At 54.4% G+C, this 24,633-nt stretch overlaps 1 protein-coding gene and 1 long non-coding RNA gene across 4 annotated transcripts in view; one reads left to right on the forward strand and one right to left on the reverse strand.

Annotated features, from left to right (window-relative positions):
* Positions 1-409: 409 nt before the first annotated feature.
* The window catches only part of SLC26A9 (solute carrier family 26 member 9), a 28,473-nt gene continuing 4,249 nt past the window's right edge, over positions 410-24,633 (reverse strand). The window contains exons 1-21 of one of the 3 annotated variants that reach the window (XM_042256998.2): positions 22,272-22,382; positions 21,666-21,808; positions 18,959-19,098; positions 18,742-18,852; positions 17,920-18,095; positions 16,275-16,439; positions 15,333-15,485; positions 14,923-15,005; positions 13,822-13,969; positions 13,482-13,595; positions 13,209-13,286; positions 12,576-12,671; positions 10,475-10,581; positions 9,661-9,730; positions 9,450-9,542; positions 9,199-9,312; positions 8,266-8,535; positions 7,170-7,224; positions 5,225-5,370; positions 3,793-3,864; positions 410-2,629 (exon numbers count right to left, since the gene is read on the reverse strand). In XM_042256998.2, the coding sequence (XP_042112932.1) occupies positions 2,582-2,629; positions 3,793-3,864; positions 5,225-5,370; positions 7,170-7,224; positions 8,266-8,535; positions 9,199-9,312; positions 9,450-9,542; positions 9,661-9,730; positions 10,475-10,581; positions 12,576-12,671; positions 13,209-13,286; positions 13,482-13,595; positions 13,822-13,969; positions 14,923-15,005; positions 15,333-15,485; positions 16,275-16,439; positions 17,920-18,095; positions 18,742-18,852; positions 18,959-19,098; positions 21,666-21,790 (2,364 nt within the window). In that variant the 5' untranslated portion in view covers positions 21,791-21,808; positions 22,272-22,382 and the 3' untranslated portion in view covers positions 410-2,581. Of the gene's footprint in view, positions 2,630-3,792; positions 3,865-5,224; positions 5,371-7,169; positions 7,225-8,265; positions 8,536-9,198; positions 9,313-9,449; positions 9,543-9,660; positions 9,731-10,474; positions 10,582-12,575; positions 12,672-13,208; positions 13,287-13,481; positions 13,596-13,821; positions 13,970-14,922; positions 15,006-15,332; positions 15,486-16,274; positions 16,440-17,919; positions 18,096-18,741; positions 18,853-18,958; positions 19,099-21,665; positions 21,876-22,271; positions 22,383-24,633 lie in introns of those variants that run through there. The other 2 variants (XM_042256997.1, XM_027976224.2) reach the window with 2 other exon arrangements.
* LOC121820756 (uncharacterized) lies at positions 7,433-17,480 on the forward strand. Its single transcript, XR_006061437.1, has 2 exons — positions 7,433-7,847; positions 15,808-17,480. It is a non-coding gene; the product is annotated as an uncharacterized LOC121820756 (long non-coding RNA).

Here is a 24,633-nt window from a genome sequence, read left to right on the forward strand (position 1 = left end):
TGGGATTAGGCTGTGTGCTCCCCCGAACTGGGGATTCAGAAAGCTTTGCTGCGTATTGACAGGATTGGCCCGTTCGGGAGACATCTCATGAGTGCTGAAGTACTAGCGCATGAACCAGTGCAGGTTCGACTTCCCTGATAGCCACAGAAATCACAAATTTGGCTCTGGCAACTGGTCTTGAGTTGGAGGATCCCCTGGACCAGGTGTTTCACCCTATTTCTGTTCTTCAGCTGTATCATGGGAGTTTACTCATTCCCAGGAGTGGAAAACCAGACCCCAGAGAGGAGCTGGGAGACTCAAGGAGAAGTCAGCTTTCTGTTTCTTTCCCCCCAGGGACTGGGCAAAGCAAGGCCACCTCTTTCTGGAGGTGACTTGTTTGTTTCTCTGTAAAACCACCTGAACACATGCATTTGTACACATTTCAAAACCACTTTATTAGCAAAATGAACAAAAGGAGAATGGCATTTAAATTAAATAAATTACACAAATATCTCAAGAGTCCTGGTTCCTGGGAACCACATCAGTATCACTAAGAACATTCAGAAGTTTTGAAATTGTGGATGTTTTCTCTACCTTCCCGCCTTCCCTGCCTCAGTCATGTTCGGTAAGTGGTCTGTGTGAGCTTGTGTTCTCGCTAAGGCATTCCAGCAGTAAGTTCTCTTCCGGTTGTCTCTCTCCACCCCGGGTGTTTCCCACCTTACCTCCGCCGTTGACTCTGGTAGTACTTACACTCTTGAACGTGATGCTGGACCCCTCCCCGAGCCCCTACTCGAGGCCCCTGTGCGCCAGCAATCCCCTTCAGGTCTGGGGCTGGCCTGGGGGTTTGTGGTCACTTCAGCAAGTCCTCAAGGGTTCTAGACACTTGGTTCCCAAAGCACTTGTGACTTGGGATGTCCTGGGAGTCTGTGATCTTTCCCCCACCTCTTGGGCCTGAGCTGGACTTTGCAGGAGGTGGAGCAGGGGAGGTTGAGTTTTCATTGGCTACGGTTCTTGTCCTCCCGAAATTTGGCACTTCGGGTGCTGGGCACGGTGAATTCCAGATAACACTGTCCTCTGCCTTCCAAGTTTTGAGTTCCACTGGCAGCCAGATGGCATAATGAATTCACAGAGGAGCAGTGCTTGTAGGCCAAGAATCTGCTGGCTCTTCACCAGCAACCCCCCCTTTAACTCTGTGAAGACTTGCTAGCTGACCAGCTCACGCTAAACAGACACACAGTGCAGCTCAGGCTGAGAGTAGGAACTCCGGCATTTTTCCAGGCTGGGCCAGCCCAACCCTTCAGGCAGGGATCACTCACGAAGGAGCTCGGGAGATGCAGCGCGGAGAGGCCAGAGTGTTTTCTGTGCACTTCCGTGGAAAGTTTCCCCAAACACCTGCACATGGAACCTATTTATTTTCAAGTCAATTGTGGGTTTCTTCTACATTTTTCTATAAATTTGGAGCACTTAACCCCTCTTCTCATCTTTCCTAGAAGGAGATGGCCTCAGATCCTGAATTTGTTACGGGATGCCTGTGGAGGAAGACTCAGTCTGCGTCAGCCCTTCTCCGCGCCGGGCACCCAGCTGGGATATGCCCTTGGAGGCATCTTCCCTCACCTGCCTGCACCGCTCAGGCCCGAGCTGATGAGGGAGAGTTAAAGCCATTGGCTCTTTGCCAGAGAAGAGGACAAGGCAGACTTCTCCAGTGGGGGAGGTCGGGGGGCTTTCAGGGCTCGGGCCCCACCAGCTGGCCCTGGACTGATGGAGCGTCCCTTCAACTCCATGTCTCCAGTACAGGGACCGCCCAGAGCTTTTGTGCGGAATAACTGGTATCTGTTGCTAGGCTGCCAGAGCATTCTGCCAGCGACCCTCTCTTCCTCCTGGATTTCTACCTGGTCTCAAGTAGAGGGGAGCAGCCCTCGAGGGCAGTGGGGCTGATAATGTTTCAGGAGGCTGCCCCTGGGAAGGTAGTTCTGGTGGCCGCTCCCCAGGCTAGAGTCTGATGTGCCAAAGAGCAGTGGGGGTCTCAGCAGCCTTGAGAGGAGGAGGAATGGGGCACAGTCGCCAAGACGGAGATTCCTGGGTGGTTGGAGCCCATGGGCCCAGGGGTACAGAGCTGCCGCGGATGGACCTGGGGCAGCGGGAGGGGATGAGCCACAGAGTCATGGGCTGGTTTGTCCCTGTGTCCTGTGACAGCGTGACACCACCTGACGCCGAGGTGTGCGGGTCTCAGGGCACTCTTGGAGCTTGCACGCTACATCAGCTCGAGCTTTCCCTCCGTTCCCGAGTCACTCTTGAAGCCTGGCAGTCAAGGGTCCCCTCAGCGGCCACAGGCAGGGTGTGGGCGGGTGCAGAGCAGCCAGCAGGAGGCGTGCTCGTTGTGAGTTGGGGCCCCGCGGGTCAGCAGGAGGGCGGAGAGGTGTCTCTTCCTGTTGCTGAGATCGGCTAGCTCTAGAGGTGCCTGGGGGGGCGCAAGAGTGAGAGACGAGGAGGACGGAGAGGCACCGGGGTTCCAGTGGAGGTGTTCTCCTCGACGCTCCACTCCCTGGGGTCCCAGGCTCGTCCTTCAGGGGCGCCCGAGGTGCTCTGGAGGCGGCCTGGGCCTTCACAGGGCAGTCAGGGTCTCTGCGTGAAACATGCTTCCGAACATCTCCTGCAGCGGCCACAGGAAGGGGGTGGGGGAGAGAGATGAGATCCGAGCAGTCACAACTGCCAGGTGACCCTACGACACGCTGGCCAGTAAGAGGCGTTATGAGGAAGTGAGGGTGAGTGTGTGCATGTGTGTGTGTCAACAGTAGAGGGGCAGGGTCAGCCCAAGAGGTGAACTGGGAAAGAGGTGACGGGAGAGGAAGCTTGAAATCTAGCTTTGAATCACCCCTGCTGTGCTGTGTGGCCGTCACAGGTCCCTCCCTCCGTTTTTGCTCTCCTTTCTTCATTAGGTCAGGTGAGGATTGAGATCAGACAAGCTCTAAAGTTGTTTCTTGTTCCGACAAGCTATTTTGTCCTAGCCAGGTGTTTGCAAAGTGCTGGAGATTCTGCGGGAGCCCAGAAATCAGTGTGCCAAGTCTTTGCGGCCTGGCTCTATTCCCTGATGCCTGCTGCATGCCACCAGCCCTCCCGGCGATGGGCTCAGAGGACCGTCAGAACTCACGCCCAAAGAGAAAGGGAAGAGGCACAGAGTGAGCTGTTCTTTCTAATAGACCCAGAGCTGGATTTCTCTAAAGCTTTGGTTTCTTTGATTCAGGGCATTGGGGTGGGGCTACTTCTCATGTCGGGACCATACAGTTCTATATGAAGTACGAGCCACATCCGCATGGCTCGGAAGGGCTGCCCACCTGCAGTAGTATTTGTACCCCTGGAATTCATCTGATTGGATATGCGCCCACCCTGGGACAGTGTCAGGCTGGTAGTAGGCACACCATCAATACCGGTTGAATTAACAAAAGAACAAAAGCGTCCCTCACTAATCTTGTTAGGTAGATGGGACAGGTATTCCTCGTATTTCCCTTATTTTACAGTGATAAACACTGGGGGCCTGGTGGTGTCACGTGGCTTGCCCAAGATCGTGTGGCCAGTGCGTGGGAGAGTTAAGAATAGATGTTGTTTCTCTAGGACTTGATCCAGTGACTCTCCTGTCCCCCATGATGCCTTTCAGGGAGTGAGAAGAATTAAGATCTGCTATTAACAGAAAGGCGAGAAAGAAACATTATTGCCTTCAAGGTGACTGCTCTGGCTTCTGGTGGGAGAGCCCAGCCAACACTTTGGGTGGGAGAGGCTCACCTTCCTTCCCCTTCTGACCCCCGCTAGTCAGCTTACCTGCTCTAAATCCCAGTAGCTGGGGCTGTCCTCCTCCGGCTCGTACAGAGAAAGCTCAGGGTCCACGGGCGCCTGGGTGGGGGAAACCAGTGCGGAGTGAGCTGCAGCGACCGAATGGTGGTCTGGCACAAATGGCGGGGTGGGGGAGGGCGTCATGTGTTCTGATGCGTAACTTGGCCTCTTGTCCTTTCCCTCCCCTCCCTCATTTGCCTCTCAAAATACAGCACAGCCGCAGTTTCCCTCTTCCCTGTAGACAGATGTGCATCAGAGTCGGCTCCCTTGGCGGGCACTTCAGAAGCAGGAAAGCTTTACCTAGCTTACCCAGCTGCCCTACCTGGGGAATCCATCTCCTTTCTCTGTAAAAGTAGGATGATCAACTCACTTTGCTGACTCTCTGCCTTACCACGCTGTTGAAAACAGTGTCTGTGTGTATAATTTACAGATATGAATAGAGTCTGTAATATGAAAATATACAATTGGTATCATATACATCTTTAAGAATTTAAACTGTAAAAACTGGGCATTATTTGTGCAGTTATGATGATGAGGGTTTCCCCAGAATCTCCCTCTCTTTGCTCTGCTGGCAAAGAGCATGAGGCCAAGAAGGCCACTGCTCTCACGGTTTGCCTGTGTGTGTGGTGGGCGGGCACCGGGCCCTGTGTTTCCCTGGACAGGCTTTCTGCACCCAGAACAGATGGCTCCAGCTTCATGAGTCTCAAAAAGCAAAGAGTAAATGGTTGCTCTAGGGCCAGAAAAGCCTTTCTTATGATCCCCGGAGGGTAGAAGGGGTTTGCATCATGGACTAGGGCACAGAGGCTTGGCAGGCCGAGGGCCGAAGATGAGCTGGCAGGGCAGCTTGGAAGATGGAGCTGTCTGGGGAGGCCTGGGCAGGGACCCCGACTGGATGGGCTTTTTCTGCCTCCCCAGCTTTCTGGAGTGTTATTTGTAGACACTGTTATTGGTAGCTCATTGGCATACCACTGACTGAGCTAGTAAATTAAATGTCAAGAAAATGAGACAAAACTCTGATCCACACTCTTCATCCATCACCAGCCTGAAATCTCTAAGCTCGGTTAAATTAAAACAGGCAGGCTTACTCCCCTTCCTTCTCCAAAACGTCTTGTAGAAAGAGGGAAGGAACAGGATGGTTGAGCCATGTCAGGATACAGGGCATAACCTACTGTGCTTTGGGTGTTTGATCTCAAAACTGATACTAATAAAGAATTTGTAATGTACAAAGCTTTTTCAAGTGACACAAAAGATATAATTATCAGTTAATCCTAAAACCAAAACAAAAGATCCTGTGAGAGAGATAATGTTATCTTAAGGCACCCATTCCACACATAAGAAAACAGAGATTAAGGAAAGTTAATTGATTGTCTGTTATTTTAATGCCCTGGGGCCTAGGATTCCCCAGGCGCAGAGAGCTTACCCCTTGGAAGTCGTGTCCTGGGGCCACTTCCCTGGCCTGTGCCTGGGCAAAGAGGACCGCATCATGTATGCTGGGAAAGATGTGACTGCGTTCTAGACACCCGCCTTCAAAGAGGCCTCCATGGCTGATGTCATCGTACACCTGGGCTGCAAGGAGGAAAAGGTCACCTTCAAAAGCTGACGCCACTGTGGCCTGGAGCTGGGGGTGGGGGAGATGGAGAGAGAGCGGCCTGGGGGTCGTGCCCTTGCTGCGTCACAGGGCCTGGGCCTTGGCCTTGCAGTATCAGTTCTGGACAGCAGAGGGCAACATGAGCTTGAGGATGCTGAACCTTCAACCCTGGGCAGAAGGAAATAGCTTGATTCAGGGTGTCGGTACTTGGCCGTGAGGGAAAGCCGAAATCACGGGCCAGTTCTGTCTCTTGAGGGTCCGTTCTTCCTCCTGTTCACCCAGACCTTTCCTGCAGAGTCCGGTGTGTGGCAGAGCCCTTACTCTGCCGTAGTCCTGGGGATGATTTCCTGAGGCGTGTCCAGTGAGGGTGGGCAGGGAGCCTCTGAGTCCAGCTCCAGAGCACACACAGAGCAGTGCACAGCTCACACGCACAGAGCAGAGCCAGTGCAGACTCTCCCCAGGCGGAGCTTGCACAGAGTCTGTGCCACGCTCAGGCTGGCACCCAGGCTGACTGGTCCTGCTGGAAGGAGCTGACCCTCCGAGGCAGTGGGGTGTGCAAACGTGGGCCTTTCCCTCTCTCCTGCGCGTCTGGGGAGTTATGGCATATCTGTGCTTTCTGCCTGTTTATGGGCTTTTGGATTTGGAGAAGATTCCCCGGTTCATCTAGTCAACCTCTTCATGTTACACAGGTGGCAATCGATCCCCAGGCAGATGAAGTGACATGGCAAATTGAAAGGGAAAGTCACTCAGTCATGTCTGACTCTTTGCAATTCTCCAGGCCAGAATACTGGAGTGGATGGTCTTTCTCTTCTCCAGGGGATCTTCCCAACCCAGGGATCGAGCCCAGTCCTCCCGCATTGCAGGCAGATTCTTTACCAGCTGAGCCACAAGGGAAGCCCAAGAATACTGGAGTGGGTAGGCTATCCGTTCTCCAGGAGATCTGCCTGACCCGGGAATCGAACGGGGTTCTCCTGCATTGCAGGCAGATTCTCCACCAACTGAGCTAAACATGGCAAATTGCTGCTGCTGCTCCTGCTAAGTCGCTTCAGTCGTGTCCGACTCTGTGCGACCCCAGAGACGGCAGCCCACCAGGCTCCCGCGTCCCTGGGATTCTCCAGGCAAGAACACTGGAGTGGGTGGCCATTTCCTTCTCCAATGCACGAAAGTGAAAAGTGAAAGTGAAGTCGCTCAGTCATGTCTGACTCCTAGCGACCCCATGGACTGCAGCCTACCAGGTTCCTCCATCCATGGGATTTGCCAGGCAGGAGTACTGGAGTGGGTTGCCATTGCCTTCTCCAAACATGGCAAATTAGTGGTGGGCAAATCAGAATCTTAGTTGCCTCTCCTTAACTTTACAGTCCCCTCCTCCAACACTTTTATTGGGACCCCTAGTGATAAAGAACCTGCTTGCCAGTGCTGTAGGCGTGGGTTTGATTCCTGGGCTGGGAAGATACCTTGGAGGAGGCCATGGTGACCCGCTCCAGTGTTCTTGCCTAGAGAGAATCCCATGGTCAGAGGAGCCCGGCAGACTACAGTCCATTAGGTCACACAGTCAGACATGACTGAAGCGACTTAGCACAGCACAGCGTATAGGATGTTACGTAACCCAGCTGCAGTCCCTTCTGACTGGTGCCTGAGTTCTTGTGAGCAGGCAGTAGTTTAGGGGAACAGGTGCTGTTCTAGTTGCTACCCCCTCACTATTCGGCCTCCCACCTGCCTAGTCCCACCCTAGCCCCTCGTCAGCCTTCTGGTCCCCGAAACATCCTTCTTCTCTTACCATGAATGTTCGCCAAGAAGACCTTCACCCCGATCTTCTCATAGGTGGAGCTCAGCTGAAGGGGCCGGGAGCGAGTTGGGTAGGGAGACAGAAGGAAAGGAATGTTCTGAGTGGGCCTCCAGAGTGATTCACAAAACGCAGTTGAGAGGGAAGCCAAACAAATAAGCAATCAAGAGAGCTCTGGCAGCCCAAGATAAAAATAGCAGCAAAGCACACCACTCCTCCCTGGAGTGTTGGCTGGCCACTCCTCTGCAAAGTGGGGCAGACTTGGGGCTTTGCCAACAAGGCAGCCACTTGGTGTCCCGGTGGCCCCTTCTTGTGGGGCCAGATCTTTTCTTTCGATAGCTTAGAATCCCAGACCCCACCTCGTGCCTGCCTTCGAGGCTTAGGCAGAAGCCGCAGGAGAGGACCATGGCCTGGAAAGGCTAATGCCTCAGCCACCTGGATCCTAGTAGACCCAGCCTGCGGGAGCAGGCCGAGCCCTTGTCTGGGGATGGAGCCGGCTGTGCGCCGGTTGACGAGGCCATCAGCCTGCGTGTTCTCTCTCTTCCTCGGTTCCACTGTGCTGCCTCTCTGGGCCAGTCTGAGATGACTCTGCCATCAGAAGTGGCTGCTGAAAAGCTATCAGACGGATGCATTTATTCAAGCGGCCCTGTGAGCTGTCTGTCTGGCCTGAAGGTGAGGGCCGCTGATATTATTTCTTCTTCTTCCCTCTGTTGGCCAGACCCGGCTGATGCTAGAGTGTCTGGGTGAGTGTGGGAAGGAGCAGTAGATCATGAACCTGGGCCAAAACGAGCTCTACTCAGAGGACCCTGGGCCAGGTTCCCGCATCTGCTAGAGAGGGGTGCTAGGACGGGGTGGACCAGTGGGGCCCAGACACGCATTGTTCTGTGCTGTCTGGGCCTGCTCTGCAGGCAGCGTCCTGTCCTGGTGGAATCTGGGAAAAGGGATTTTAGGAGATGGTAGGCTCCCTGGTGAGCTTCCTCACTCAGTCGTTTGAGATGAAGGCTCCAGGGAAAGGGAGTGTGGGAGGGTAGGGGTGAGGGAGTCGGGGTGGGGTTGGGCTGGGGCTCCCTCCTCCTTGGGGCTCCCTCACCTTGGCCAGGGCTTTGATGCCCATCAGGTCCACAAAGCTGACCCCACTCATGTCGAGGATGAGGGTGTGGAAGGTGACAAAGGGTGGGACGCTGGCCAGCATGTCATTGGGCTTAGCAGAGGCTGGGGGCTCGCAGCGGGCAGCGGTGGAGTCGTCAGGGCTGAAGGTGATGTAGGACACGCTGGCGCCGTTAGCAGGCGTCTGGTTGTTGTTGGGGTCGGTCGGGGAGCCGTTCTCAAAGTCCTGCTGCAGCTCCTGCAGGGAGACAGTCTGGAGGGGGAGTGGGAGGGCGCAGTTAGGGTCATCAGGCTCAATCAGATTTCACTGTGGCTGAAGGTGGGGCAAGATGCATGCAGGTGGAGGTGAATAACCGGACTTTGTGGTGGGGAATCCAAGCTACTGTATTCCCTGAGGACTGGCACCTCCCAAAGCCTCCTCCTTCAGCAGGTCTGCACTTTTGGTCTCCATAACGCAGGCAAAGTTAGAGGACCCTTCTAAGAGAGGCACTGAAGCTTCAGCCCACTCTGTTCTGGGAGGAAGCCCTTTTGGAAACAACGGAGACTCTTTTTGCATTTAGCTGTGTTTACCTTTTTCTCTGCAGAATTCCCACATCCACACCCACCTTGCTAGTGCTAGGTTGGCTGGGGACCCCAGGAAATTCACTGCAACTCTCGATCTGGGGTTGCTCATAAGTCCATGGACATATTCCATCTTAGCCAGAAAATGAGGAGGGGGCCATGGGAGTTAAGTGGTTACCCCGGGAGCTGATGGCTCTTCATCCAAGGAGAAGATGCCCACCAGACAGCGTCCACCAGGCAGTGGCCACAGAGGCTTGCTGTCCTTGCCTCCGAGGGTGCTGGGAGGTGGGGCACCAGGTGGCAAGGTCAGAGAGGGCAAGGGAGAGGGTGTGGGCTGTTTCTAGTCTCAGTTCACCTTGGTTTTCATGAACAGAGACTTCCTCTGTTGGGTGGGCATTGTTCTCCCCTTCTCCTGCTTCTTGAGGTGCTTTTGCTTGGCCAGCAACACTTTCTGGGGGTCCACACCTGTCTGGAGGAAGAGGGCCGAGAGCAGTCTTCACCTTTGCCCTCTCTGGAGGTGGCCGGATCTTGGCTCCCAGCTCCCTTTCTTGTCTCTGCCAGGCATACTCTGTCCACCCCTCTGGTCACCAGGGGACTGAGCCTTACCTTGGCAATGACTTTTTGCCTGAAGATCTCTGAGTTGGCGAAGTAGAGAGGAGAGCAGTAAGTGATGATCTTTACACCTTGGATTTCTTGGACCTGTGGCAGGGAGAGTCAGCTCAGTCAGCAGCAATATCTTTTATCGGTTTTTCACAAAACCCTTTTATGTGGGGTGATGTAGGGAGAAAGAGGGCGGTCATAAGCTTGGATTACCCACCCTATTGTAGGTCTTGGGATTCACGTAAATGTCAGTGTCCATGACTTGGGCCAAAGCATAGCCATTACGGCTGGATGAAGAAGGGAAAGACAAACACAAGAGAATGTTATTAGCAGACAGGCCTGGAGGGACGCTTGGGCTGGGGGCTGGGCAGAGGTAGGGGAGGAGAGGGTCCCGTCCTGATCCTGGGCTTTTTCTGTTTGTCTTTCTGCGCTGGAGACACACGCCTGGTGGCCTGTGGCTGGGCTATAATTAGAGAGATGGCAGGCAGCTCCCTGACATAGCTGCCAGGCGGGGGCTCAGTGGGCAGGAAGGTGGAGAACACAAGCGGAAGCGGCCCCAAAGTCACCGCTTCTTGGTTCTGAGTTCTCAAGAGGAGAAGTCAGGTCGCTGACATTCAGGACCCTTCCTGCCCTGGACTGGACCCCCTGTCTGCTTCACTTAACATTTTATGGGAGAGACTTAGCTGTCCTCTGGCCCACGGCTCCCTCGGGGTGGGATCCCATCTGATCTGGGGTCTGGCACACTTTTGGAAGGACACCGAGTCTCACCCGCCTGCCCGACCCCGCTTCCTCGGCCCCTAGCCCTCTACAACCGTGATGGGTTCCCCTGGCTTTTCAGGACATGGGAGTCAGACAGCCCCGCCTGTGCCAGCAGTCCTAGCTGGGCTGGGCTCTCCTCGGGCCTGGCAGCCCCTCCAGAGCCAGATCCCTCGGGCAGCGGGGCCCAGGAGCTGTGCCAGGCCACCCACGGCAGTCCCTGAAGACCGGCTGGGGCCTGAAGGCCATGCCCTGAGGGAGGGGCCATTACTTACAACTGGGTCTGGAAGACCACAACCAGGGCGGAGAAGGTGACCCCCACCGCCACACCGTAGGGCAGGCTCAGGAAGAAGGCAGAGAGGAAGCTCACCACCCAGACGCACTGTGAGGAGAGAGACGTCAGAGTAGGCCTAGGGGTACTTCCCCGCTTCTGGGGTCAGCCGAGGCCCTTCTCTGCTAGCCCAACCTCAGACCACCCTTCCCTCTTCATGACAGTTTTTCAGCATTTCACGTAGGCAAGCTTCGGTGATACCCGCCCACTTCCAGAGGACTGAGGGTGGCTCCCTGGTCCTGTCTGGCTGTTAGTAGTCAACCCCCGAGCCCACTGGGAGCTGGCGTGGCACAGTCAAAGACTGTGAGTCTTGGGACAGATACGCCTGGGCTCCAAGTTTCATTGTCCTACTTGTGAATATTCACTTACTAGCTATGTGAATCCTGGAGAAGGTCACTGCAGCCCACTCCAGGATTCTTGCCTGGAGAATCCCATGGACAGAGGAGCCTGGTGGGCTACAGTCCATGGTGTTGCAAAGAGTCAGACAGGACGGAAGCGAGTTAGCGCGCGCACACAGCTATGTGAATAATAATACCAGCTTCATGAAAGGACTGAAGGATTAATGAAGATAGGGTCCTGCCAAGCCTAGTGATGGGTGCAATAACGTGAGTTCCATTCCTCCATCTGATGGAAAGTGTGCACTCGACCGGCCCTCAGCTTCCTGACCTGATGGCCTGGGGCTGGGTTGTTTGTGCAAGCCAGGAGGGTGGGGGATGGCGAGAGGGAGGGTGCAGGGCAGAGGGAGGGAGGGTAAGATGTGAACCCAAAGCACGATGTGAATACCAGGACTATTGCTGTTGTGGGGTGATGGTTGGGATACGGCAAAGCAGACCTTTGGGGTGGTTGCTGGGGCCTCATCTTTCTCCCCATCCTCGTCCTTCACTTGAGGGGGACTCCAGATGGACCACTCACTTCTCAGACTTTAAGGATTTCCTTCCTTACCATGTAAGTGTGCCTCCTCCCCCAGAGACAGTACAGCTCAGAGGCTTGGAGGCTGAGACTCCAAGTACAGACTCCAGAGGCTCCAGCCTCTGCCGCTAACCAGTTTTGCGGCCTTTGATGGGTTACTTAACCTCTCTGAGGCTTGGTGTCCTCATCTTGAAAGGAGGCTAGGAAATCCTCTCTCACAGCTTACGCTGGGCTCAAGTGTGGTAAGCAGTGTGGTCCGTACACAGTAGCCTCATTTCTACTGCCCAGTGGGAGATGTGTTGGGAATGTGACTATCAAAGCAATAAGTCATGTTTGCTAAGTGTTCACAGTTACATGCTGCTTTCCAATTCTGATCTCATTTAATCCTCAGAACCAGTGTATGGTGCAGCCGTGAATATCACCCCCATTGCGCACAGATGGGGAGATAGAATTCCACAGAAGTCTTAGCTTGCCCAAGATCCTGGTCCACTGGCTTTGTGTTCTAGGTTTTTTGTTTTTTAAAATGACTTCATTTTGCTTTTTGGAACTATAAAAATAATAATAGCTAAGTTTTATTGAACACAAGATACAGTTCAGACAATGTGTTCCTTACTTGCTTTATCTCGTTTCATAAGCATCCCTGGGGGTCGGGGTCGGGGGTTGGAGGGTATAAAATACCTGTGACCACAGATGAGGAAGCCGAGACTCAGAGAGGTTAAGGGTCTTGCCATTGGTCACAGAGTCAGTGAACAGTTGAGTTAGGATTTGAACATAAGCTGTCTTACTCCAAAAGCTGAGCTGTTAACACTCGGTTATGCTAATTAGGGCTTCCCAGGTGGCCCAGTGGTAAAGAATCTGCCTGCCAATGCAGGAGACACAGGAGATGCCGGTTCAATCCCTGAGTCGGGAAGATCCCGTGGAGGAGGAAATGGCAACCCACTCCGGTATTCTTGCCTGGAGAATCCCATGGACAGAGGAGCCTGTTAAGCTACGGTCCATAGGGCCACAAAGAGTCTGATACAGCTTAGCGACTGCGTGCACGCTAAGCAGGGAGCCACTGATAGGATGCCAGGCCTGGGGGCTGCAGTGCCTGGGGTACCAGGCATGACAGGCACCCGGGGCCGCCTGCTACTCACACAGTCCAGCTTGCTCTTCTTCCACAGGTAGTAGGGGTCGGCGAGCTGCTTGAGCGAATTCTTGAGGTTGACAGCAATCAGGGCTCCTAGCACAGACTGGGGAAGGAGAACACTGTTCGCCGTCACCTGCTGTGTGGCCCCTTCTCCCTGCCCTTCCTACGGACACCTGGCGCTGGAGCCTGGCAGGACGGAGTTGCAGTTCTAGAACGGGCAGAGCCCCCAGATCTTTGCACTCAACCTTAGGGCTGGAAAGCGCAGGTGCTGGAGCCAGAGGGCCCTTGGGCCTGAATTTTGCCATCCCCCCCTTCCTTCATCCCCAGCCTGTGTCTAGGGCCCTCTGAGCCAGGGGCCCACAGATGCTGTAAACACTGACTCGGGTGTGGACCCTGAGGTCAGAAGGCTGGAGTTTGAGGCCAGCCCTGCGCTTCTGAGCCTTGTCGCTGCTTCTTAGCCTCACTTTCCCTCACCTGTCAAATGGCGAGAGTAAAACCTACGTTAACTACTTCGCAGGTTGTGGCTAGGACAGAGGGTAACAGTGATGGTACTTTGCAGCCTGTGAGGCATCACACAGCTCCTAAGGCCTGCTCTTCCTGGAGTATCTCGCTGGCTTCTGCTCTCATGCTGTGCTCTTACCTTGGGGAGAGCGTAGAGATAGGATCCCAGGACCAGCATGGTGATCATCACCACCAGGGACACGCACAGGCTTGACACCTATCCAGAGAAAGAGATGGAAACAGGGCGCAGGTGTGAAATTCTTGCTCTTGATTTTTTTCCCCAATAAATGCCTTTGGCGGAGTGGAGCCAGAGGAGGGCAGAGGGAGGCTGGAGACCAGCTGACCTGGCTTCTCTGGGGCAGCCGTGCTGCCCTGCCCAATCCCTTTCCCACTGCCCTGACCCAGTGCTCACCTGGGATTTTCCTCCAGCTCCGTCCACGGCCAGAGTGACAGAGAGAGCACAGCAAATGACGTGGATCTTGAAGAAGGAGCCAAAGAAGTTGCTGCAACCCAGGGCGATCATCTCCTATGGGCACAGGGCAGGATTGGAAGCTGGGGGGTGGGGCACATGGTATAGACCAAACATGGTCGTTCAAGCTAGCTGGATCTGGGACTTGAGCGTGACCCAGCTGCTCTAAAGCCGTACACTCCCAACCAAGTAGAAGTCAGCCAAAGAGGCCTGACATCCCTCGTCAGGCCTCTGTGGGCCCTGGCCCGTCCTGCTCAGCCCTGCTGGGGGTGGCCGGACCTACCTGGTTAGCATCCACATCATAGCCGTGCTTGTTGGCCAGGGTCCGGCCCATAGCCAGGTTGATGACATAGCCCACGATGGCCAGGGAGAAGGCCGTGCCAAGCATGTCCTTCCACTGCGAAACCACAGGCGACACGGGAGCAGGGAAACTGTCAAGGAGCCAGAAAGAGGGCAGGGCCCAAGGGTGTGAGGAGGGCACCTCGAGTCCTTCAGCACCCACAGGGGGCCAGGGCCTCTGTGCGAACCACCACTGCCAAACTGGATGCTCAGTGTCACGCTGCAGGGCAGCCACCACCACTCCCCTTGAAACCGCAAAAATTCGAGGCGTAGAGAACACAGCTTGTCTGAGGTCACCATGCTAGTAAGTGGTAGGGCCTCATTCGTTCACGTCCAGAATTTGGACTCCTTACTCTCCCTGGTCCCAGAGCCACAGCCCCCAGCGCTCTGAGGCCTTTTCTCCATTGTCTGCTCCCGCTCTGCCGTATGAACACTGGTCCTCTCCTCCTAGGGCCCAGCACAGTCCCTGGCACAGAGTAGATAGCTGGTGAATTCTGTTGATCCTAATAGCTTTTTTCCCATGTGGATAAGAGAGCCCGTGCATTAAAGCGAGGCAAAGAACCAGAGGAGGGCTGATCAGAGAGGCTTCACCTGTCAGATGAAACTTTTGGGGGGAGTTAAGGGGGCTTCTCAGGTGGTGCTAGTGGCAAAGAGCCAGCCCGCCAATGCAGGAGACGTAAGAGATGAGGGTTCGATCCCTGGGTTGGGAAGATCCCCTGGAGGAGGCCATGGCAACCCAGTCCACTGTTCTTGCCTGGAGGATCCCATGGACAGAGGAGCCTGGTGGGCTACAGTCCGTGGGGTCGCAGAGAGCTGGACACGACTAAAGTGATTTAGCATGCACACATGTGGCTGTTAAGACCCACTGTTCGTGAAACAGCTAGCATCGTGCGGCTCTTCATAATAAGTGATAGTAACAATTCATAGCTGGTCAGTGTCATAGACTTTATAACACACTTTATAGAGTTCATCTCATTTCTGACTCTGAACCTAGGTGGGGAGGAGAGTGGGAGTGGGGCCAGGCTTCCCAGCCCCCTGGACTCACCCAGGTTGGATCTCTCCCACGATCTGCATGTGGTACTTTTTGGGCATCTTGTAGCTCCCGGAGATAGCTGTTGCCACCACTACCTGCAAAACCCAGAACAGAGAACAAGGATTGGCTCTAAATTGGGGCCAGGGTAAGGGTCCCTCTCAAGTCTCCCTTTTGTCTGGGGACCCCAAATCCCACTCCCCTGACTCCTTGAGAGGGAACGACCTGAGGATCGGGAAGAGTGGCAGCCGCACACGGGGGTGGAGTGGATTCTCCCCAGACCTTCTGTCCTACCAGCTCACAGAGGGCAAGCGGGTGGGGGAGGGATGGGGAGAGGGGCTCTCCTGGTTCCAGCTGGAGCTAGATTCCTTTCCAACAGCCTCTTGCTTGGGCCCCAACACCCCAGCCCTGGGCACGGCCCTTACCACAATCATCTCTGTTGGGATGGGGAAGCGGATCTTGTGCATGTAGCGGGCGTTGAGCTCCTTTACCAGCACCAGGACCACACCGCTGATGAGAGCGAAGATGAGCGAGGCGATGTTGGTGTGAGCGAGGTTTTTGCAAATGTCAATGAAGGTCTGGGGGAGAGAGCATCACGCCCGTGGGCTCCCACCCTTTCCTCCTGTACCGCCACCACCCAGCATCTGAGCTAGCGAGAGGTGTCGTCAGTGCTCTGAGAGGCACAGCAAAGCAGAATCTGGACCCTACTCATGGTCCCGCTTCCCACCCCGGTCTCCATGCTGGGACGGGAAGGCTGATTCCCTTCCTTTTCCTCTAGGGAGAGTTCAAGCCAATGGAGGAGGGATGGAGATTAGACATAAGGAAAGACTTTCCAGGTAGGGAGGGGTTGAGGCATTGGAATGGGGAACTGATGGAGAGTGCACCTCTTCTTTTCTGCAGGAATTAACCACAGAGATTTAACCATACTTCGGCTTCCTGATACGAAGCGCTGACTCATTGAAAAAGATCCTGATGCGGGGAAAGATTGAAGGCAGGAGGGGAAAGGGGCGACAGAGGATGAGATGATTGGATGACATCACGGACTCAGTGGACATGAGTTTGAGCAAGCTCCGGGAGTTGGTGATGGACAGGGAGGCCTGGCGTGCTGCAGTCCATGGGGTTGCAAAGAGTCAGACGCGACTGAGCAACTGAACAACAACCACAGAGAACCTCAGCCAGCCTTCAAGGTCATGTGTTTGATCCTCCCTCCCCAAATGGGAACCTCTTGAAATCCACTCTAAACAATGGGTCAGACAGCCTTTGCTTGAGAACATGTCATGGTGAGGTGCTCACAACTTCTTAAGACAGTGAGCTCGGCTCACGTGTCTGCTCAAGACCCTCTCGCAGGGGTGCACTCATGGACTCACAAAGACGATGGACCCCGGGCCTGCGTAGGAGGGGACGGTCAGTCCGAAGATGTACTTGAGCACGGAGATCAGGATCTGCAGCCCAGCGGCCGTCATGAAGCCCCGGATGAAGGACTCAGAGAGGTAGATGGCCACAAAGCCAAACTGCATGAAGCCCAGGCCCATCTGAGAGGAGAGGGGTGGTGGGGTCAGGCTGCGGCAGGCCAGCCGCTCTCACACCTGCCTGGCCCAAGCCCAGGACTGGAGCCCACGCAGCCCCGAGATAGTGGTAGCTCTAGGAAAACGAGTCCCTTGTGACCTTGTCCTGCCTTGTGCTGACAGAGAAAGTTAGTCCCTCGGGGCACAGGCCTCTGACACTTGACCTCATTGGCTCCAGTTTCCTCCACTGTGGAATGAAGCTAGTACTCACCAGTGTTTGCCCTCTCAGCAATTGACACCCCCGTCTGCCCAACTGGCCAACCCAGAACTTGGAAGTCATCCCCCCTCACCCTTCGTTTCTAATATCCCAAGCCCTGTTTATCCTGGCAAAGCATTCTTCCAGTCTGGTCTAGGCCCTTATCATTCTTGTGTGGGCCTCTTCATAGTCTCCCAACTGGTCCCGTGCTTTGATTCTAATCTACTTCCCATCCATCGTCTTCTCCAGAGTCTGAGTGATCCAATCTGACTGCCAAATAGGAACCGAATTTGCTGCTTAAGGGACAGACCTCAGACTTCACTGACTGGTCCTGCCTGCTTCTCCGGCCTCTTCTCCGGCTCATTCTCCCAAGGCCTCCTGCCCCTCAGCCACACCAAATGCCTTGTTTTTCCATTCCCTGGTCAGTTCACGCTCTGTTAGGCCTCAGTGCTTTGGGGTGCTGTTTTCTCTGACTGGACTGGCCTTCTGTACCTCTTTCCTGTGGTTACCGGTCAACTTCTACTCATCCTTTGGAACTGAGGTCAAATGTCACTTCCTCTCTGACTTTCTCTTTGATGTTCCCTAAGCTGCTCATATATAGCTCGATTCTGCTGCTTATCTTACCGCTTACACATTTATTTGTTGATATGGCTACTTCCTCCGCTGGGCTATGAGTCTGGAGAACTGGGCCTCTTTCTTACTTATCTTTTATCCCCAGAGCCTAGCCCAGTTCCTGGCATGGTGAAACAACCAAAAAACCCTTAACTGAATGAATCAATGAATGAAACTTCTGAGGCCCCTTCCTGCTCTTACATTCTGTCCTGCTGTATTTGCCTGTTTAAAATCTAGCAGAGTCCTTTGCATGTGGCGGAAATGCAATTTATCTCATGCGGGAGGTGCTGTGGCTTGGAGCAGAGGCGGCTGGAGGGGGATAAGGAATGTTACAGAAATGGAAAACTGCTGGCAGAGAGCTGGGCACTGGAAAGGATATCGGAGAGAGGCCATGAGCCCTTTAGACAGTCATTAGCTCAGGACAGTTTTATTAGGTGTGGATGCTGGTCTTAGACATCTGCTGAGGACAGGTGAGATACTCTGTTTTAGGGTCATTTGTGGCCTCCAAATGGGGAAGAGGGAGGATGGAGAGGCCTCAATCAGCTTTAAGGTCAAGGCTGGGCCTCTGTGGAAGGGGCGATGTGAGCTGATGCTGTCCTAAGGGGGGGCCCTGGCAGAGACGGAAGCCGAGCTCCTCACCTGGATGACAGCCGTCAGGCAGGCTAGCGTTGCCGACACGTGCAGCCTGTCGGCCTCCATGGCCCCCGTGTCCACATAGCTTTCATTGGTGGCATTGTTGAAGACCCGGAATTTCGACTCTGGGGCCAGCTGCAGACAGATGTTACCCACCAGGATGCTGATAACGGCAAAGGTACCTGTGGTGCCCCACCCAGCCAGCAAAAGTCAGAGGTTTGGACGGCACCCATGGGAACCAGAAGAGGGCCCGGAACGCTCCCTAGCCCCACAGGGATGGCGCTCAGGGCCTCCAGGGTCCTCTCCGGCATCACAGTCACCGTTCGTATCTGACCATGATCTACACTCTTCCAGGTGCTTTCACCCCAACTGTTAATATTACTTTACTGGAAACGAGAGGAAACAGGCTTGGAAATATAAGCAGAGCCTGCTTTGGAAACAGGCTTTGTGACCAGGCCTTTTTCCTCTGTCTCATTTCACACCAGAGAACTCCGAATGTCCCTGAATTGGCCTGATGGATGATGGCTGTTGGACGGCCATTTCTCGCATCTGTTCAACCCCTTATGGCCTTTCTTGTTCTGCCAAGTCTTCCCCACATTCCAGGGAGGGAGACTCAACGGGTCATGCTAACTGAGCTCACGGAAGCTGTGCAGCTTCTCCAAGGTCACAGAAGACCTGGGATGGACACTCATGGTGACGGTCCCTCTGGGACCAAGCAGCGCCAGCAGGGGGAGAATGCAGATGGGAAAGCACCCGAATCCCCTTTGCCACCCACCACCCATCCTCGCGGTCCAGGTCACCCGCCTGCTAAGAGGGGAGGGGCCTTACCTGGCACCATCTGGTGGATACCCCCCAGGAAGAAGTAGGTCAGGAGGGGGAAGAAAGAGGAGTAGAGGCCGTTGACGGCAGGAAGGTTGGCCAGCAGCGCGAATGCCATGCCTGCACAGGACACAGAGAGTCAAGGCCCTGGGGCACAGCTGGGTGATGCCGGGCACAGAAGGCGGAGTGGGAAGGGGAAGAGGCTTGGCGTAGGGGACCCCCTGACCTTGTGGGACCTGGATGCATCCACCGCTGAGGCCGCCAAGAATGTCGGGGACGATGTAGTCTTTGATCTTGTACTTGGGGAGCCAAGAGAGAATGGGGAGCAGCCCAAACACTGTGGTTTTGATCTTGGCTGAGGAACATCTGGAGGGGAAGAGGGCAGGTTTTCAGTTAGCACTGCATTCAGAGTTGGGAATTGTCATAATATCCTGTTCTTGGTCATGCATTCATGCAAAATTCAGTGAGCACGCACTCTATATGGCAGAGACTTTTCTCTTGAGAGCCATTACCTTGCTCCAGACACTGCTTGGAGGTCTTCTGATTGCCTTCTGCTAACCTGGGAAGTCTACAAGACTTCTCTTAAAGGCATGGATTTGGTGGATGCCTAGCATTCCGAGGTGTCAAGTCCAGCTCAGACCACCGTTCTCTGATCTGACTGAAAACAGGCTTGGTTACCCTCCCCTGGGCTCCTGTAGCAATACCTCGGGCTGTAATTTCTCGCTTTCCATCTCTCTCCCCCACTACACAGTGAAACTAGCATGGAAAGAAGCCTGGTCTCTTGTCCAGCTTTGTACACCTCATGCATCACACTGGGATGCTTAGTGAATATCTGTTGAAAAAATGAGTGGATGAACAATGAAAGAATGGGCCTGAATCAGAACTCAGTCTGAATGGGGGCGGCTGCTGTATTTTTTGGAACCTCCCCCTACAGGAAGGCTTCTTTGTCCCCGCAGGGTACGCCTCTGCTGACCCACCATCCTTTGTGGGTGATTCCAATGCTGGAATTCTTTCCCCTGTTAATTCATCAAAAGAGGGAAGAATGGGGAAACTATTTGTTGGTCAGCACAGGGTGGGGAGCATTGATCCCTCCCCTGTTTGCTGAACACCTTGAGGTCCTTTCATCAGAAACTCAGAAGCGGTAAAAACAAGGGCCTTCAATCTCAAGGATGACAGCTGGTGGATTGATGCCCGGAAGAGGTGGGGAGGCCTTCGCTTTTCTTCTCCCAGCTGAGGGAATTCAAATGCTCAGGGCCCACCTGGTGACTCACTGGCTTGCTGTGATTAGGCCTCCTTTCCTGCCCAGCACCGATTCCTGTTCTTTACTGTTGCTCAACAATAGTTTCCCTGACCCTGGGTCCCCTGGATGTCACCACAAACTGAAATCAACACAGACAATGCTTTGTACCCTTTAAAATCTGGGTAGATTTTCTGTCCCAACCAGCACTTCATGGAAGAGCATCACCATCGCCTGTGGACTCCCCCGGCCCCTCTGCAGTGGGTAGGGCCTCTCCCATCCCCGGGATGATGGGCAGGGAGTTGGACTGGTAGTAAATGGCTTAAAGCATTTCTATAGGCTTGTCCTAAGAGAGAAGCAGGCCCCTAGGTTTGTTCTCAGGCTTGTTCATGGCAGGGAAAACTGGACTCACGAATGGAGAGCTGGCTGGGGGAGTGAAACAGCCCACTCAAGGGCTTGTACATGTCCAGCCTTACTTGCAAGCCTGCCATAGTTGAGCAAAGCAATCTGACTTCTCTGAAGTCTGAGATAAGATCTGGAAACAGATGCTAAACACCTATAGAGAGGTTCTAGGAGCCAAGTGGGAAGAGGATAGTGGGAAGTGGGTTAGTTTTCTTGACATTCATTCATTCATTAAACAAAAATTTGTTGGAGTACCTTCTGTGTGCCAGGCACTGTTCAAGGCCCCCCTGCCAGCCACATGGGAATTGTTAGCTCCCTACATCTTTTTATGGTTTCCATCATCCTCTTTTAGGACAACAGCAGATATCCTCATCCCTCCAGTACAGAAACAACACAGACTTAAACTCCTTGGCACAAATGCTGACAAGGTCTTTATATAACCAGGCAGAGACGGAGCCTCCCAGGAGAGATAGGGCTGGGCTGGTGCTTTTAGTGAAGACTCAAGTGGGTGATCCCCCAGCCTGAACCAGTTCCACCTGCATCTCCACTTCAGCCATTGACAGTGACCTCAATTCAGGTAAGTGAATCAGCTGTTTCCCCAGGGGAGTGGGGAAGTGACTTCTACCACGGACCACAGTGAGGCCTGAGGGAGGTCTACCAGCTGTCTGCAAAGGGGGGAAGGTAAAGTTCATAGCCTCAGGTTCCTGAAGTGTAGGTATTGGTCACCTCGCGGGGTATGGGTGTGATTTCACTACCCACCAGCCCAGTTCCAGGGATCTGAGAGTGGAGCAAGCTGGTGAGACCACATCCTGGTAAGTATCCTTTAGGGGAGCCCAGGAAATTAGGTGCTATCTTTAAGCGTTGTCTGGACCTCGGAAGGGAAAGAGCATCCAGGAGAGAAAGAGGACAAAGGCCATGGGGTGGGAGAGGCTTCAGATTTTCCTTGGTGAGGAAAGGACCGGAGAAGGCACAGCAGAAGTAAGGGCTCTGACCTGCTGTGGCGACGCACCCTTTCCCAGCACCCTTGAGAACCAGGAGGGACTCGCGTGGGCTGAGAGCATGGTGAGACCCCATGCAGGGGTCGGGACACCTGCCAGCCTCTCTGGGCCTGTGAGTGGTCCTTGTCCCGGTTCCCCATTTCCTCGAGGGTCTCAGTAAAGATGAGGTGTAGGATCTCAAATTCAGGGTTCCCAAGTACCGTCTGAGGGACAGCGGTATAGGAGCTGTGCCCTGGTGCAGGGAGGGTTTGGTGGGGAGCAGAGGGGAGAGGAATCTGGGCTTCCAGCCATGTTACCTGAAAGTGTTGCAAAGTTTCTCTCCCAGTGGGTATGTCCGGTCCTTCTTCTCAAACTCGTCATCAAAGAGGGTGAGTGAGTATGCGGCTCTGTCTACCACGTAGCGGGGCCTGGGCTGGCTCATGTTCAGGGCATTTACAAGCTTTGGGAGAAACAGAGTCGGGAGGATGAGGGGCATCCCTTCTCAGCGCCGGCCTGGGCCATCTCTCTCTGGTCCTAGCTCAGCAGGGTTTTATGCTGTCTTCCCCGCCCCCAGCCAGCAAGGTGCCTCCCTTCCCTCTTTCAAGTCTTTCCACCAGACTCACTTCTCCTGGTGGCCTTCCTTCCCAGGCACAGGTGATGCATACACTTGCCCTGGCTGTTTTGCTTGGCACTCAGCACGTGGCTGGCACTCCACGTCTATGACATCACTGTCACCCCCGCTGAACACCAGGCAACAAGGAGGCGGGAGTGCAAGGGCAGGAGTCACGGCTGGGATTCAGTGGGTTGATCCTCTCCCTCCTTCCCTTGTCATGCTCCCCGCGACCCACGCTGGCCCCTGGTATCCTCGCAAGCCCCTTTGCCCTGCCCTCCCACCTCAGTTTCCCGGGCAGAAAGGCTCATACCTTCCTGTCAGTCAGCTTGGAAGAAAGAGAGCAGGCTGCTTGGAGGCAGGGGGATGGCCAGGGTGACCTTGGGAGGACTCTTCTTAAAGGAGCCGCCTAGGACTTCACCAACAGGTTTTCCCAGGGGGACAGTGGTGTTTGGGGAAACCAAGATGGTCTGCGCTGGCTGGCCCTCCCACGGCTTCCTGTGTCTAACCTTTCCCCCACCCTGTATACTGATGTTTCTCTCCTTGCTTTTTGCGCAACCTTGCTGACGTTCCAGGAGCTGAGCAGAGCAGAGCTAAGTGCCAGGCCCCCGAGGCCCAGAGGAGCTCCCGGTAGAGATCTTCCCTCCTCCATCCTCCAACTGCTGGCTCCCCCTCCTGTCCCCTGCCCCCCAGCGCTGGGAGAAGCCTGCCTGGACGACCTCAGAGGAAGAAGGAGGGGGAGAAAAGAGATGGCATACGCTTAGAAGGAGATGATGTCTCCCAGGGGGAGAGTGTGGGATGGCTGTAACCAGTTTGGCAAAAGGTTTGAGAGAGAGTTACAAGTGAGAAACCACACGGGGGACTCAAGATGCTCCTCCGCAGGCTTCCCAGGGGAGAAGCTGGGTGAGTGTCAGGTTGTCAGAGGGGAGCAGGCTGGTTGATGCTTTTTGTGGAAGAGCACCCTGGGGGAGAGGAGGGAAATGCATTAACTAAGGGCCCAGAGACTTGGGTTCTAGTGCTGGCTTTACGGGTGAAGTGGAAGGAGCAGCATTCCTTTCTGAACCTCAGATTCCTCATCAGCAAAACTGCGGGACCATAACCTCACAAGGTTGTTTGAGGGTCAGATGAGTAAATGGACAAGAAAGGCTTGTGTAAAATGTAAGAGTGATATAAATGTAAATTGCTATTGTGGATAAGACTGTGTCCAGGTAGATGAAGGTCAGGCTGGTGCGTCCCATTCACTGGGTCACAGGACCCTGAGTTCCACCAGGACCTGTAAGCACGGTGCCCCGCAGAAGCCCCCAGATGCTACTCAGCTGGCAGGGCAGGTGTGGGTGAGTCTGCCCACAGCGCCTGGACCCGCCCAGCCCTTTGCCTGGTGCTTAGTGTGCACCCAACAATTGCTTGTTGAGTGAATCAATAAATGTTCTTTTTGGAGAACACATGGGTTGAACTGAATAAGAGTAAAGGCCTGTAAGACATTTCAGTGGGACAAGTAGACAGACTGCATGACATAAGGAAAACAGCACAGGTTTTGGAGCCAGGATGACCTGGGTTCAGAGTTGGTTTCTTCATCTGTAAATGGGGATAATAACAGTCCCAGGCATTTGCCATGAGGACTAAATGAGATCATGAGTGTGAAGTCTGGTCTTCCAAGGCCACCAAGTGAATGGTAACGGCGATGATTACTATGATTAAGATGGGAGGGTGCTCCCTTCCTCTTGGGAGAGACTGTTCAGAGGCTTCCAGCCCTTCACCTCCAATGAGGCAGGGTGGTCTCGCTCCCCGTTTCCCGCCCCACCCTCTCAGTGGGTCTGGAAGGGTCCGACCTTCCCAGTGCTTTGCCTGGTGGGCTCTGTGGGAGAAATGAGTGGGGATCATGACCCTCTGGAGGGACCCGGAGCTCCAGCCTGGCTTCAGAGGAAGACTCATAGACTTGGGGAGTCTATGCCTGGCCACCAAACGGATCACTTATAAAGGAATAGCCAGGATTTTCAAGGGGGCTGCACCAGGAGAGGGAAGAGGAGGCAATGGAAGATCTTGTTTCCATGCCAAGCAGCACACAGCGATACCAGGGGCTCTGCGTTCTAGGGCTGTGCGTGTTTGGGGGAGAGGGTGGTCAGATCTGATCCTACAGAACCCACTCACCCGGCTCCCCTGCTTGGCTCCCTCAGGTCCTCAGTGGCACCTTTCGCTACCCGGCATACTTGTCCCTGCCCTTTCCCTCCTGCAGCCTCCACATTCAGCAGCCCATCCAACCCCATTGCCATTTCCTTCCGGTGTCACTCCCAGGTCTTATCTCACACCTGGACTATTGCATTAGCCTTCTGACCAATTCCCCAGCCCACACCCCCAGCTCAGAAACTCTCAGCTTCTTTGTGTCCAGGAGGGGATCAAGTCCAGACTCCTTATTTTGGCATGCTTGTCCATGCATCAGCTGACCCTGTTTTGGTGGACTCAGTAGATCTGTGGGTTGCATCTGCCCTCTGTATCCGGGCTGTCCACTCACCCCACCTGAGCAAGCTTCTTCAGTTTTCCCTCTGGGGCTCCCTCCATACTTTCCACCTTACCTGAGATGCCCTGACTCATTCTGCCCTCACTCAGCCCTGCCCAGTCTTAAGACCTGCTAGGTTCCTCCTCCTCCCTCTCTTCCTTCTGCCTGCCCTCCTCCTCCT

The sequence above is a fragment of the Ovis aries genome, chromosome 12, assembly GCF_016772045.2.
Source record: "Ovis aries strain OAR_USU_Benz2616 breed Rambouillet chromosome 12, ARS-UI_Ramb_v3.0, whole genome shotgun sequence".
NCBI lineage: Eukaryota > Metazoa > Chordata > Mammalia > Artiodactyla > Bovidae > Ovis > Ovis aries.